Raw genomic sequence first — 15,753 nt, forward strand, 5'->3', positions numbered from 1 at the left:
CAAATTTATAAGCCAATATAGTTTTTTGTTTTATCTTTACTTCAAAGATCTTAAAAAATGTTTGTATAGCCTCAAATCTACTCTTGATTATATCATTTTATTAGAAAAATACTTAAGCATAGTTAAAGCTAGAAATGGAAGGGTATGATGTGGAAATTGTAGGAGAAGCATCAAATGACTTTTTTTGTGTTATATGTTTAAAACTGATGTGCAACCCAGTCCAGTTTATTTGTGGCCATGGCATGTGCCGAGGATGCTTTAAAAGATTATTGAAAAAAGCTCAAAATAGGTATCTATTGACATGTTTATTCTAAATTTATTTTTTATGACTGCAGTCTTGTCATTTATTTTTTTTTACTATGTCTTTTATAAATATTGTAACAACAAACACTATCGCCTAATGTAAATACTGTCCTAAAGAAATTAAAATCAGCAGTATGAGAGAATCTGCATTTAAATCTCTTGTTTTAAGCTCAGTAATGAATCACCATTATTTTGCCCACAAACTATATTGCTATGATTGTCTAAAGGTAACTGAAAAAATATTTCTGTAAATATCTTAGAAAAAAAATCAAATACCTTTGCTAGCTCTTCTACAACCAGAGTAGAAATAAAATGGCTTCTCAACATTTGTTCTAGATATTAAATGAACTCTTACTGCATTACTAATAAAAATATTTTCTATTAGTGATAAGGTCAAAATTTTTGCATATAAACAAACTAAAGAAAACTACATGATTACTATTGTATTTCTCTTTGCTTTCACAAGTTAATGTTGTCCAAATTGTCTTAATAGAATGTATTATTTTTTGTGGAACTCTTGCAAGCCTTTTTTTGATAAATCATTTCTAAGTAACTCTGTTTTAGTGCTGTTAGCTTAAATCTGGTTTATTTGACACAAGACATTAAAAGAAAATTAAGAATATTTTTTGAATAACATCCTAAATTGTTAAGTTAATCAAGCAGCACCTGAATTTATTTATGTGGTTGATCATGCTTTCTTAAAAGAAAGTGACCATAATACCAAGAAGCTAAAAAAATTTTTCTATGATTTTTTAGTTGGAATAATTATTTTTAAAATAGGGATAGATATTTATATATAGATAGAACTGAAATGAGTTTGTTTATTTATGCCAGGAATAAAAGAATATGTCTGGGTTGAGAGAAACATTTTTAAAAAAAGTTTATGCAGTCCGAAGGAATTAAACAATATCATTCAAAGAAATTCAGTCTACAATGCAAATAACTTTTCTCAAAATTTACTAAAAATATTGCATTTTGCAAGGTGTAAATGGCAAATGGTTGTAGTATAGATTTCCAAAATAACTGAAACTATATGTAATACTAGTATTGTAAGTTTTTCTTTGCTTTTTTTAAATTGTTATTTCACCACTTTTTTAAATGTTTACATCTAAGTAAAATAGAAAATGTTACACTTAACATGTCTTGTCCAAGTATAGCTCCTAAATAATTAGAGAAAATAAATTTTAGCTGAATGTTTCAACAAATCCCAAAACTTAAAGAGCACCATTTCTTTCACCCAAAATAGAAGAACATCAATATTTTGCAACCCACAGAGAAGATTTTTAAACTTGAGAAATGATACCTGGTCAAATCCATTAAGTAAAGCAATTTTTTGAGATTTTCATAAAACTTAGGAATAGCTTTGCTAATTACAATCAGCAGTTGCTGTTTCACCCCTGTATCTTGTGTATCTATATCTTTTATCATGTCTCTATATCTTGTAGTTGTACCCCTATACCTAATTCTTTTATCTTATGTCCCACACCCATATCTGGTATCTTGTGTCTCTATATCTGTACCTTCTATTTTGTATCTCTACATTTATATCTTTTATCTTGTGTTTCCATATTTAAACTTGTATCATGTGCCAGTAATTTTGTAATCAGTAGCTCTTTTGAAGAACATTAAAAGAAGATTACCACCACTATCAATCCTGAACTTGAAAAGATTTTCTGATGATTATTCTCTAATTTTCAGAACTTCTTAAAAAGTTTTTAAAATCTTGAATCATAGATAAAAGTTTTTTACTCTAGCTAATTGTTTTTGTTGAAAGAAACAAATCATCAATAGATCGAAGAAGAATATTCTTAGAAAGCTTTTTTCCACAAGCAGAAGCCTCCTTATTAGAAATAATTGATGAAGCATTCTCTTCAACCCTCAGTAGATCTGATTGCTCTAACTCAAGAGAATACTTTGCATTTCTTAATGTACATGAAGCAAACCGTCTGTTTTCACCATACTTTTTGAATCTATGGTAAATAGGGTGACAAATAAATCCATTAAAAAAAATTTTTTTTTCTTATGCTCTCAACCTTTTGTTTGGTTCCATTTGGTGAAAAAATGATATTGGGAAATTTTGAATATATATTGTTGATGTTTAGGGGTTGCTCAATCCAGTTTTTTAATTTTGCAAGGCTGCTTGAACCCACATTTTCCATATTTTATCATTTATCTTTTCTATTTCACTAATTAAGTTGAGAAGCATCTTCTGGTCCAGAGGTTAAGTTGTTTCAATGATTTCATGATCAGTGGAGTAAATTTAATTCTGAATCATGGCTCTTAACTGACTCTCAAAGTATATGATTCACTTACACCACCAGCAGTAGAATTTGCTGTAAATATGGTGTAAGGAGCAAAACAACCTTGCAACAATTACAAAGAATTTTATAAACTCTCTATAATTTGTTTAGCAAAAACTCCTCCAGGTCAAAGGGGAATAACTTTTTGTTCTCCTGGTGCTATACACCAAGCATGATGGATTGCAAATGCACTGTACTTTATTAAAATCTACTTGTTTCAACATCAATTTTATTTAAAAAAAAAACAAAAAGAAGAATCTTCTACGACTTTCGATTTTTTTAATATTAATTTACATGGAACATTGGTTTTGGGCTCCCATCTCTTCATCTGCTCCTCATAATGACCTGACACTGATTAGGAAATTGAATCATTTCAAAATATTTGACAAAGAAGTGGCTGAGTCTGCCATAAAAGCCATTGCAGGACATTTATGGTATTTAACTGAAGACCTTGTAAGTCTCTCTTTTTTCAGCAATGGCGTTGAAAACCAAACTAAAGAAAAAATGTTGATTGCACATGAAAAGCCAGCCACAAAAACCCTGCTAAAAAGGTTTGAATGTAAAGGATTAATGGATAAAATTGTACGCATGAACTTAGATGACTTTGTAACAAAGAGATCAAAATATGTATTTAAATTGGTTGAAATAAATTGGACATTTATGAAGAAACATTGCCAAGACAAATCGAGTACCATAACTGAATACCAGGATGCACATAAAATTGTTAATTTTATGAAAGTTGTAAAACTAGTTTCAGATTACAAAAAAAAATCTTGACAAAAGATGAAACTCAATTGCAATATATTTTGCAAACTGTGGAAGAATATCGACATCAAATTCCAAATATGCAAAAGTCCACGATTGTGAACACAATAAAAACTAGTGAACAATCAACAAGTAAAAACAAGCAAACAACCTGATTCAAACATTGATTAAAATCATATAAATAACACTAAATAAGTTGAATAAAATAATTAAAATTTTGTAATTATAAAAAAAAATATACATTCGTTTTTATTTTACATTGACCCTTAAATCTGATAACATCATGCAACCCCTAGATAGGAAAATATCCTAATAATATTTTGCACAGTTTCTTTTTTAGTTAAAAGGAACACAATAAAGGGTTGAGAGTCCAATTTTAAGCACTTATTTTTTTGTCACCCTAATGGTAAAATAACAAAAATTATTAACAAAAACCATTTTTGGAACTTATCAAGCAGAAGAAAATAATCAACATTTTGTTTTGTTCTCACTGTTTAAAAAAAAAGCAAATAGTTTCCAAACCATTGATAAGTGTATGTCTAATTGTAATGTTGACTGTTTTTTTTTTTTTTGTTGCACTAACGATTTTTATGTAGTTTAACCAATTTCTTTTGTTAAAAATAAAGTTTGATGTTAAGAAAAAACACATCATGTAAAACTCTTTCCAGCAATTAATTTCTTCAGGTTTGGAAATAAATGATATTTACTGGAGACCGAATCTGGTGATTACAGTAGATGTTCAAGCAGTGTTTACTTATTGGTCTTAGCCATTGTCGAAATGATTTTGTGAGTAGTTATTATCTTGATGAAAAATGATTTTTTTCTTCACTAGCCTCGGTCTAAGCTCACAAATTTTTTCATCTAGTTGATCTAAAAGATGCAAATAAAATGTTCAGAATTGATTGTTTTATTTTTTAAAAGATAATTGATCAATAAAACTTCTTTGTAATCTCAAAAAATTGTTACCATATACTTAACTTCTTATGAAACTTTGTTGCACATCCACTGCCTTCAATTGATTGCTTCGGCTGTTGTTTTTGTTCTGGTATTTTCTGGTGAACTCAAGTTCTATCAATCGTTACCAGATACTGCTTAAAATCCTTTTTTTTTTTATAAAATGTAACCCACCTTTGACTTTTGAGATGTCTAAGGCCTCAGCTGTTTCATACTTTCAATCACTGATTATCTAACACCACATCATTGGTTTAAACACTTAAACACTCATTAATGTCTGGTGACAGTTTTTAGATGTTCGGTGTGTGGATCATCTTCAAGAACTGTACAACCACATTTAAACTCAGCTACCCAGCTGTGTACTGTTGCAAGTGAAGTTGAAGAACCCTTATACACTTCTGATAATCGTTCACAAGTTTGTTTTGTATTAGCAACTTCCAAAAATAAATAAAAACTAAGTATCAAGTTCAATTTGGCTCCTTATGTTAAAACTGTGTTAAAATATGATAGGGGAGAACCTTAATGAATGGGACAATTATTGAATGGAACAAACTCAATTTCTTATAGAAGCATCAATGTAAGGATATTCAAATTCCTGTAACAAAGAGTGATAGAAATAAGAATTCAGCTAACTGACTCATCCATCCTATTGTGCTATGACCGTAATGACAATTGATGTTATTGTGTTTTTGAATGTAAAAAGTAATTTTTAAAAATGTTTTTGTTTTTCTAATTTTCCAGCAATTTCTGAAGTTATGGAAAATAAAATTCCATGTTTAAATAGATAGCAGTCTCTAGTACTACAGTGTGTAAAACATTCAAGCTTAAATAATGGTGTTTTTGGTGTGACTAATCATTTTTGGATTAAGTGATGCGCATATTGAATGGGACAAAATACAACTTATTGAATGAATTTATTAAGGTATTATTTATATCTCAGCAGAGGGATGCTGCAGTTCCTTACTTTTACCCCCATGGGCTATGGGTATAATTTACACACTTTTACACTGCAATATTTTACTTAAATAAAAAAAACTAAATATAATATTCTAAAATGAGAAAGTTCTTAAAGTTTGAAATTTAATTAGAGTTAAAAAGTTTAAAGTTAAAAATATTTTTTGTGCGGTCTTTATGTATGTATCTATATATTTAACTACATTTACAATTAATAAACTAATTTGAAAAATGATTGAATTAAATACGGTTATTTTTAATTCTTTTATGTTTGTATCATTCAATAAGACATACTTTATGAATGAGACAAATGTCATGCTCCAATAAAACTCTGTTTTTACCAATAGCCAAATGCAAATCTAATTTTTTTGTTTCACTATATCATTGAGCAAGAGTCGGTGGTTGTCAAACATTTTTAAATATATATATTAAACAATTTTATCTATGTTTAAAAAGCATTTTGCAAAAACTGTCCCATTCATTGAGGTTTTCCCCTATCACCAAAACACCTTTTTGTCACATTTTAATGAAACAAGATATATGTATACAAATAGTATTTTAAAATGTCTCTTGATTTAGATGAACTTTTTATTGCTATCCACTTTTTAAGCTATCAAGTGTCAGTTGTGAAGATTATAATCATTTAGTAAAAATAACTAGTTTAGTGAGTTTGAAATTTTGTTAAAAAAAAAAGGTTATTTATAAGATGCTGGTGTTTGAATTTTTAAATAATTAGTAAATCTTACAGAATATTTCTTAACATTTCTACCAAAATAAAATTTTTTTTTAAAAAAACTGATTACCTATTAAAAGTGTTTTCAAAAAATATGGTTGCATAAAGTTGCATAAGTTGATTATATTTAAAGTATCATAAAATTTAAGATTATGAATTAAGGATACTTCAAAGTATCTTTTTTGTTTTAAATACTCCTTGTATGTCCTTTTTGCCCTGGAAGTCTGGGAGTTTATTTATTTTCCTTCTTTTTTCCCCCAGATCTTGTGAAATTCAATGCCCTCAGTGTCGTGAAATTGTGCGTGAAGTTGAGGTTTGATAAGTTTATTTTTAATTGTTCTTTTTTTTTTTTTAAGACTCTTTATTTATGGTTTTCACAAATTTTAAGAAAGTTTCTCAAAAAAATAAAATATTAAAAATGAATTAATCATGTAATATATGTATATGTGTGTTTAACTAAAGTTACTTTAAATTAATATTTACAGTGATTATGGAACACTTGTGCAATCTAATTTAACATTTTGTTTTATTAGACATTTTCAAATGTGATGATTCATCGTTTAATTCTTTCACTAATGGTAAAATGCCCTAATGAAGAATGCACTTGGCAAGGTGAACTGCTTCATTTGCAAGTAAATATTTATTTTTTCTATACCATTTACATTTAATATTTGTTATTATAAATTAATAATCATATTTATAAATAACTATTTTATATTAATAAACAAATGAAAAAATCATAAAAATTTTTTTTACTAGTTTTATCTAATCTTTAGTAAAGCATTAGGCATTTTCTTTTTCTCTTTTTAAATCAAATTGCATTGTTGTAAATAGATGCTTTTTTTACTACATGAAAAGCTGAAATTAATCTATGAAAATTGAATATTACTCTTCAAAATCTGGTTTTATATCTATGTATTTATTGTTTGGCACACTGTCAGGCTTTGAACTGCCCATTGTGAAGTTTTGATTTTAAAAATCCCCAAAATGTGTTCCATTGTGCCATTGAATCATTGAATTCATTATTTTAATGGTCAAATTTTTAAATCAACATTGTATAAACAGTTGAGGTCTGTAAGCTTTTTTATATTTTTCTATATTTTCTTTGATCTTGCCCAGAGTTCTGTAAAAGAAAAAAACAAATTGATGCAACTACCTCATTTTTCTGAAGGGTCTTTAAGATTAAGGGGAAAATGATTACAAACCCATTCATATTTTATTCTTTTTAGTATTTACATTCTTTTATTTAGTCATTTAGCAATCTTAAAATATTTGTCCCTTGCTCAACAAGGGACAGCTCAGAATTTTACCACTGTAAATATTAATTTAAAGTAAATTTAGTTAAACACACATATATACATATAATTGATAAAATTTTGTATTGAGTAAGTAAAGTTAATAAAAAATAGCCTTCAACTTTACTTCCAAGTCATCAGTTTTCTGCTTTATTTTTTGTAGCATTCCTTTACATCTCTAACAATAGCCAATATGAAAATTTTTGTTATGTTGCCTAACCCCTTTCAGGTATGAAAATTTCTTCTCTGAATTTTCATAATATTAAGATATAAGTTTTTAAAAACCCTCCCGCTGCATTAATGACAATTTTCAAAATATGATCTTGAAAGTCTTGTAGTTGAACAATGATATGATTAACAAACTGTAGCACAATATTACACTACGCTATGTTTTTTTCACATCAAATAAAGTATTAATAAACATTATACCAAACATCCTGATGCTGAAGCAACTCATTTTTTTGCTTCAAAAGATACTAAAGAACTGAAACTACCTTTAACATTATAAAGATACTAAAGAACTGAAACTACCTTTAACATTATAAAATATACTTTAAATAGTTAGAATGGTTTGATTTAACCATTAACTGCAATTATGAAAATAGGTAATCATTCCATGTTTTATCTAAAAATCTAACACATTGTGGTGTTAGATTTTTAGATAATTCTAAACAAGAGTATTACCAACAGGGTGTCTTTATTATTAATGCTGCTCAGTATAAAGGAAGTCTGATCTCCCTAACTTTATCCAGACTTTATCCAAGCTTATGGAAAATTAAAGTTGATACTACCATATATGCTGGTGTAAAAATCAAAATGACATTAAAATCAATGAGATTAATTAAAAAGACATTAACATAACCAGCTACTAACTACATATCACTTTTCAAAGGTTTATATAAGCTTTCTTTTCAGTAGTTTAATGAAAGAAGCTTAACAAAAAAGTTGCTGTTTTGTTATAAACACTTCATTTATTAAATCTTCATAAATCCAACTCTTTTATCAAAACAAAGACTATTTGTGGTAACATTTTTTTCTGTCGTTGTTTTAATGTTATCCCTTGATTTACTGTTATAGAATTGGGAAGAGAAGTGCAGCTGGAAAGTTATCTGGTTGAATACTGGATAGTAGGAAAATGTAGCTTATTAAGATCAACCATTTATTAAAAGAAACTTGTATTTTAACATTGAATTATTTTTAAAACAACTAGAGAAGTATGTATAACAAACAAGACTTTAAATGTTTTAAAATTTTTATATTGAAATAAGTTCATAACTGTAAAGAAATATATAATAATCATTTTAAGAAGTAAATGGAACTAATAATGACTTTGATTTTTGAACTGTTTGATTGGGACTACTAATGTTAATAATGACAAAAATAATTTCAATAATAGTTAAAACTTAGCTGTTATAAAAGCATCTGGTAATTCAGAATTATTAAGGATTTTAATTAGTTTAGAAGGAGTTTACAGTGTTTAGAGCTTGATCAGTCAACTTGGCATTAATTGCAGAATAAGATGATGATATGGTATGATAGTTTTGAAGCTTGATGTAAATTATATCATTGATTTTCCTTTAAAATCTCAGCAATATGACTCCAGACAATGTATAAACCCTTATTCCATATATATCTTGTGATCCAGAGCTGTATATGGAGTATTTAGTATTTTTATGCAGATATGGTTGGATCAGCTGTAAAGTAAATATTTCTTTCAGGACAATATAAATTAATGGCTTTTTTGATGACATTAAAATCAGATAACCTTAACTGCAATCTAAAAAAAAAGCAATTTTGGATTTCCAACATTACAATATGGTATTACCCACATTGAAAGTTTTAACTTACACTCAAGCTAACACATTTCCTAACAGGTTTCCAAAAGGTTGGGAAAATCTCTCTTGATGATAAACCAGTACTGAAAAAGTTACTGATGTAAATTTAAATGGATTTACTACACTGCAAATTGTATACACAAGAACATGAGTTCACAGACGTAAAAGTGGTGCATAGGCAGAAAATACTCCCAGTAAATATGACTTCAATATATAATTCTATAAATCCATGGATTTACCAATGCATCACAAACAATTTTTAAATAAATAAAGTTAAATTCTAAAAAATTCTAAAAGTATGAATTGCTATGCAAAAACGTATTATTATAACTCTTTCTTTGTTAGCTTAGACTTTCTTTAGATTTTGTTTAACCTCTGTTATTGTCTCTTTTTTTTCTTCACCTTTTTGGTAAAGTTAGTACATTTGGATCTGGTGTAATCTCAATGAAGTGGTACTGAGTAATAGTTTTGAAAAAGGAATCAAGTCTTTTTTTGGTCAAGTACATGGAAATAAATAGCAGAATACTGGACAGATTTATGCGTTAGAATGCTGCAAATATCCCCCAATCTTGGATTCAACATGAGTAAAAACCTTTATTTTGTAAATAGTCATCTTGAGCAGTTTCCTGACAATCTTGAAGGCATGAGTGAAAAGCAGAGAGAGGGATTTCATCAAGATTTTAAAACAATGGAAGATGTTACTAAAGGGATTGGGATAAACGCATAATCAGACTAATCCTGTAGCACCATTTCAGATGACAGGAAATGTTTAAAAATGTAATAACTACAAATGAAAGTTTTCGTCGAATGGAATGAGGAAATGAAACTGTCTTTAATCCTTTTTACTACAGTTTATAAGATTTTTTTTTTACTACAGTTTATAAGATTTTTTTTTTTTTTTATAAGTTTGTAAAAAGCTTGAGACTTAAACAGAATGTTGTTTATGCTCTAAAATGTTCACTTTAAACATATTCTTGATTCCTTTTTTTATCTCTTACCTTTTTTTTTTTTTTTTTATTTTATAAAAAGTAAAACCTTAAATAGAAATATGAAAATTTAAACTTGCTTTTCAAAAATACATTAGTAAACTTTCAAAAATACTTTTAAAACTAACTACTAAATTTTAAAAAAATCTATAGCTTGCCAAAAAGATTTGAGTTGCAATTTGAATTTAGCATATCAAAAAAATGTAAGAACATCTTTTTAAAGATAATCTAATAAGTTTTATTGTTAGCTTGAGCTCTCAAGGGGATAGTATGTGAGTTTATGTTTTAATGCTCTGTGTTAAATAATTAGAGTTAAAATGAAAGATTTGTTTATTTAAAAACAAGTTTCTATTTGTCTAGATATGATAAACTGAAATGATCATTAAATGTTGTTTTTGAAAAAAACTGACAGAAAATTGAAATTAAAAAAATATATATACAGATTATGTTTTAATAACATTTTATCAGTTTTTTGCTATCTTTTAATGATAGCAGGAAAAAGAAGATGTGCTGTAAAATGAAGCATTTGATAGGTTCTTAAAACATAAATTTTTGAGGGGACAAAAGTCATCTTAGCTCAACAAGAGTCTCACAACTAAAAATCAAGCATTTTTTATTTATTGTAAGAAAGTTTCTCACACAAGAAAGCGAAATAACAGCATTGAAGGATAAAAATCTGTTTCAATATGTTTTAAATTCTTGTTCTACTTTTTCTGATGATTCCATTCTTTCTTTCATTAAACATCTGATAATAGTTTACTGCACATTTTGATACAGATTTCTTTTGCACAGTTTATTTGCTCGCTTTACTTTTTTATTCAGTTTTTACTTTTTTTTTTTAATCTATTTTTAGTTATTTATGTAAAATTTCTACTTGTATTTACAGCTGATGAACAGCATTTACTATATTTCCTCAAGATAATTTCAAAAAATGTTTAAAAAAACAAGTTCCTAATTTTATAGGATCATGAAGATAATTATCATGCAGTTCATTTAAAAAAGAAGCCTCAAAATGTAAGAATAAGATTTTTATTACTTTTATATTTTCATTACGGCCTCGTTTTATAACTTGTATGAGTTATGTTAAGACTTTAATATTGTAGTAGAATCTTTCTATTAACAAAATAACTTAGGTGGTAATGGTAAATGTATAATTTGCTAAGTTTACAGCCAGACAGAAGTGATTAAAGACTCCAATTATGGAAAAGAGGTTTTTGAGGATAAGCCTGGAACCAATTTTGGTTCTGCTTGCTGCCATCACATTATTAGTTTTTTTTTTAACAATTGTTAATTTTCTTAACTTAAATTCTATTGGCAGTTATTAATCTTTGATATATGTTTTTGTTTACATTTGATGGTTATAAAACCTTGTTTTATGTTTACATTGTTTTAAATAACGTGATTTCTCCTATGTTTGTTTTTAAGTTTTTAAAATTTTTTATTTTGCTTTTTTATTTTATAGCAATATTCTCCTAGGCCTTTGCCACTCCATACTGATTCAGCAGATAACTCTCTGTTAGCTAATAAGCTTGAAGCACTTGAAAAAAAAATTCTTTCTCGTTTTACACAGTTAGAAAAAACATTACGAACAGTTCAAACAATTGAAAATGAAGACTCAAAGGAGAAAAAGTCTGCCCATTCTATTTTTTGCTGCTATTGTAATATATCTGCTTTGCTTATATTAGGAATTTTATTTCTTGCTCTGTCAAGTCAGTTGCTATTTAGTAGTAAAAATTCTAAGTTACATAATCAGCAAGAATTTATGTTAAAACATTTTAAAAGAGTTTTTAAGTTTGAAGCAGAAAATAAAACAACAGTTAGCTCACAGTTTAGCCATTTATCCAAAATAGTTTCCTCTCTATTGACAATTCAAATAGAAGATATTGAAGTTTTAAAAAAGGATTATAAATTAGAGTTTGATAATGTTGAGCAAATGCAGTTAAAATCTATTGAAGAAGCCAAGCTTTCTTTTCAACAACAGCTGAACGCTATTCAATTTAAAAATCATCAAGATTTATTAAAGGGACAAAATGAAGTAAAAAGCATATTGTTATCAATCAAGGATTTTAAACTGTCTGAGTTAGATAAAATAAACTTGTTAGAAAGTGAGAGTTTACTAACTCGACTCAGAAAATGTGCAGCATTAAGAGGAAGGCTGCGACGACTTCTTGATAAAGTTAATATTTTTAAAGTGAATGGTTTTGTGGAGACTAATGTGAACTCAGAAGCTGTTAAGCTTCAATTAAGTGATCTTGAAGTGCGTTTATATGAGCTCTATAATTATTTTGATGAAATGAAAAGTCAAGAATCACTCAAATATAAATTTGCTTTGCGTCGAGGGCAAATGGTGCTACAACTAAATGAGTATTACACAAATTTAACTGGAATTATAGCATATAACAGCCATTTTGAAAACAAAATTGGTATTAATCTGTACAATGTTTACAATGTGAACTTAATTTTTATATGGAGTGTTAATTGTACACATATGGATTCATTAAAAGAAAGTCATGCTTATTATTCTGAAAATTTTGCTGCAGCAGGAATTGGAAAATCATTTCTACTTTTATATAAAGATAAAAATCGTCCAGGAATGTGGGAGATTACATATAATCAAAATAGAAGTTCCTTTCTTTATGATAGTTTTACTGTTTCTATTATGAATCAAATCAGAGAAGAACAGCTTCTGTGTCCTGAATCACATATAGGTGAATCTCCCAAAGATAATATTGCAATGGTTACAAAATTTTTTAGTATTCCTCTGACTCAGGAACAAATGATCAAGGATGGGTATATTCATAATGACATGCTATACATAAAATGTGCAGTTGATTGAATCTACTTTTCTGTTCACTACTAATTTATGCAAATCTAACACTTGTTATAATTATATTTTTAAGATGAGAAAATATTTTATTTTTATTTATATTTTTATTATTTTGTAAGTCAGTAGTGCATAATCCTTCTAAGTAAGTTACTTAAAAAAAAGTTTCAGAAGTCAAGTTTAAATTTTAAAAATATTTTCAAACTTTTACTTTTAATTGGATTATTTAATTATTTCACATGATTTTTATTTTATACTTTGTTCTCTACTATATATTATAAAATCAAATTTAAAATTTTTTGCTATTTAATCTGCTACTTGAAAACTAACTTTATGTTTTTTATATTATTTATTATTAGTTTGCTATGATTGATTTTTAAAAAAAGTTTTGTTAATTAAAATAAACATATTTCAGTTGTAAAATTTTTTTTAGAGCTATAAATCTCTAAAGTGGAGAGAAATATTTTTTGGTTAAAATATGCATCTATAAAAACCTTACAGATTTTAACATAAAATATGTAACGAAAGTTTTAAACTTTGATTTAAAATTAAAAATTTTGGATGTTGCTTGGTACAAGATTTCAATATTGTTCAGCATAATTAGATACTTTGAATATTATTCAATATACCTAGAAGCTTTTTTATTTAGCAATTTTAAAAGTTTCTGTTTAATTTAACTTCTTTAAAGCTTCCTTTTTAAAGGAGTAAATCTTCTTTTGACATTAAAGTATGATTTATGCAATAAAAATTTGTATGTAAATTCTTCTTAAATGCAGCTAAATTATAGATACTATTTTTTTCTTATATCCATATCCATAGTCATTCTTGATAAAATTCAAAACTTTCTATTTTCAGCTTTTAGTGAAATTTCTTGTTAAATTTTCAGATAAACTTTTGTAAAAGTATGTGTGAAGAACTAATTAATTTTGCAGATAAAGCCTTAAAAACTCAAATTAGTTGCTCAGCCCCCTCAGCTGATGGCTGCTGTATAGAGAATTTAATTGATTGTACTCCTAAAAGTTTTCTCAAACCTTCTCATTTTATGACAGAATATTATATAAAGTGTCCAATTGAGATTGTTCTTACGTTTCCTTGTTTAATAAACATTTCAGCAATAGTTGTACACCCTAAAGTTAATAGTCATCGAACTCGCAGTTTTGTTTTGTTTACTGTATTTCAAAAACCTATTGTAAGCAACATTGAATTCCCATGCAGTTATCATAATGACTTATCAGATGATCTTTGTCGGAAGAAGAATAGATTTATAATGAACCAAGTTGGGATATACAGAGAAGCTGTGAGCAATGAAAAATTTAATGAGGAAATAGTGTTCAAAAATAAACTTCATCCAAAGCAGTATGTGTCTTTAAGTGCAAATGCAGATAACACCAGAGAAATCCATGCACATAGCTCTGTGTATTCTTGCTCTAACATTGTAATCAAAATAGCATGGGCTACTATACCATCAATAAAGAAACTTGAAGTGTGGGGTACCCTAACAAATCCTAATTCAAAGGCTGTTTCATCATTCTTTTTAATGAAGTTCCGAGAGCAGTATCCAAATGATATTGAGTCTAGTATTGAACAAGAACCTGCAGAGGAGAAAGAGTATTCAGAACATAAGTTTACAGAATTAAATGTTTTAGAGAATATTCCTGAGGAGTTCATTGATCCAATTACATGTAGCATCATGACTATTCCTATGCTTTTACCTTCTGGTAATACAATTGATAAATCAACTCTTGATAAATTCATTATTGAAGAACAAAATTATGGTCGATTACCATCTGATCCTTTTACTGGAATTGTATTTAATGTTAATAAACAGCCTGTACCTAACTCCAGTCTTAAGTGTCGAATTGACAGAGCTTTTTTAAAAAGTAACAAATTTAAAGAATTTGATACTTGTTGTAGCATATTTGTTAATAAAAAAACTTACGACACTGTAAAAGAAAAATCTTTTTCAAATGTTTTTTACAACAGTCCAAGATATGATAGTTTTAAAAAGCAAAAATTGAACAATGATAGTGATGCTTCTAAAATCTTAATGAAGAATGTAAATATTGTCATAAAAAAAAATATAAATGACATTGTAGATACTGTTCAACATGAAGAAACAATCCAAAGCAGTCTTCATTCAAGTTTAGCTGCTGCACTTTCTGTACTCCCAACTTTGAGTAAAAGTACTTCTCAGGTATGCAATGTTTGTGCTGTCAGTGATTGTACTAGTTTATTGAAACTACCCTGCTTGCATTTTTGCTGCCGAAAGTGCATTCTTGAAATGTCTTCAAAAATATGTAAACAGTGCAAAAAAGTATTTGATAGAAAAAATGTAAAAAAAATTTTTTAAGATTTTAAATAATTTGATAAATAACCTGATATGTATTTTTATTACAAATTTTATGATGTATAAAAATGTTGCTTGGAAACAAATAAAACAGCTTTTTCAGTTATTTGATATTAAAAGTTAAGTTTTATACTGTTTTAAATATGTAGAAAAATTGGTGCTAAAATGGAAAAAATGATACTAGACTTCATAATAAACTTTTAACTGCCAAAATTTTGTTGCAGATGATGTCAATTTATGTTTACAATTAATTATGTCAGTTTGTGTCACATAAAGTTAAAAGTAAAAATATATGAGTAATTAATATTTTTGTTTTAAATTTTCAAAAATCTTTGAATATAATGTAGCACTGCAATTTATTCCTAGTTAGAACAATATGCATGTACAGCAATATGCAGTTAAAACATTTGATGCTTACAACAATCTGTGCTTACAAAAATTAAAAACTAGCACCAAT

General features: G+C 27.3%; 2 protein-coding genes across 4 annotated transcripts; both read left to right on the plus strand.

The window, feature by feature from the left end:
* Window positions 1–59: 59 nt before the first annotated feature.
* On the plus strand, window positions 60–13,103 carry LOC145194432 (uncharacterized). Of its 3 annotated transcripts, XM_090068036.1 has the most exons (6): window positions 103–289; window positions 4,053–4,154; window positions 6,271–6,322; window positions 6,543–6,641; window positions 11,089–11,139; window positions 11,588–13,103. In XM_090068036.1, exons 2-6 carry the CDS (start codon window positions 4,147–4,149, stop codon window positions 12,959–12,961), a joined length of 1,584 nt encoding a protein of 527 aa, XP_089924162.1. In that variant the 5' UTR covers window positions 103–289; window positions 4,053–4,146; the 3' UTR covers window positions 12,962–13,103. The 3 variants fall into 3 exon arrangements, with proteins under 3 accessions (XP_089924161.1, XP_089924162.1, XP_089924163.1); XM_090068035.1 differs by lacking the exon at window positions 4,053–4,154 and having other exon boundaries at window positions 60–289; XM_090068037.1 differs by lacking the exons at window positions 103–289; window positions 4,053–4,154 and adding an exon at window positions 1,217–1,352.
* A 115-nt stretch (window positions 13,104–13,218) lies between these two features.
* LOC145194405 (RING finger protein 37-like) lies at window positions 13,219–15,742 on the plus strand. Its single transcript, XM_080072037.2, has one exon. The coding sequence runs from the start codon at window positions 13,854–13,856 to the stop codon at window positions 15,297–15,299; it is 1,446 nt and encodes a 481-aa protein (XP_079928163.2). The 5' UTR covers window positions 13,219–13,853; the 3' UTR covers window positions 15,300–15,742.
* The last annotated feature ends 11 nt before the right edge of the window (window positions 15,743–15,753 follow it).

The sequence above is a fragment of the Hydra viridissima genome, unplaced genomic scaffold (genome assembly GCF_058129835.1).
Source record: "Hydra viridissima isolate aposymbiotic clone 2 unplaced genomic scaffold, HvirCarnegie_v1 scaffold_12, whole genome shotgun sequence".
NCBI lineage: Eukaryota > Metazoa > Cnidaria > Hydrozoa > Anthoathecata > Hydridae > Hydra > Hydra viridissima.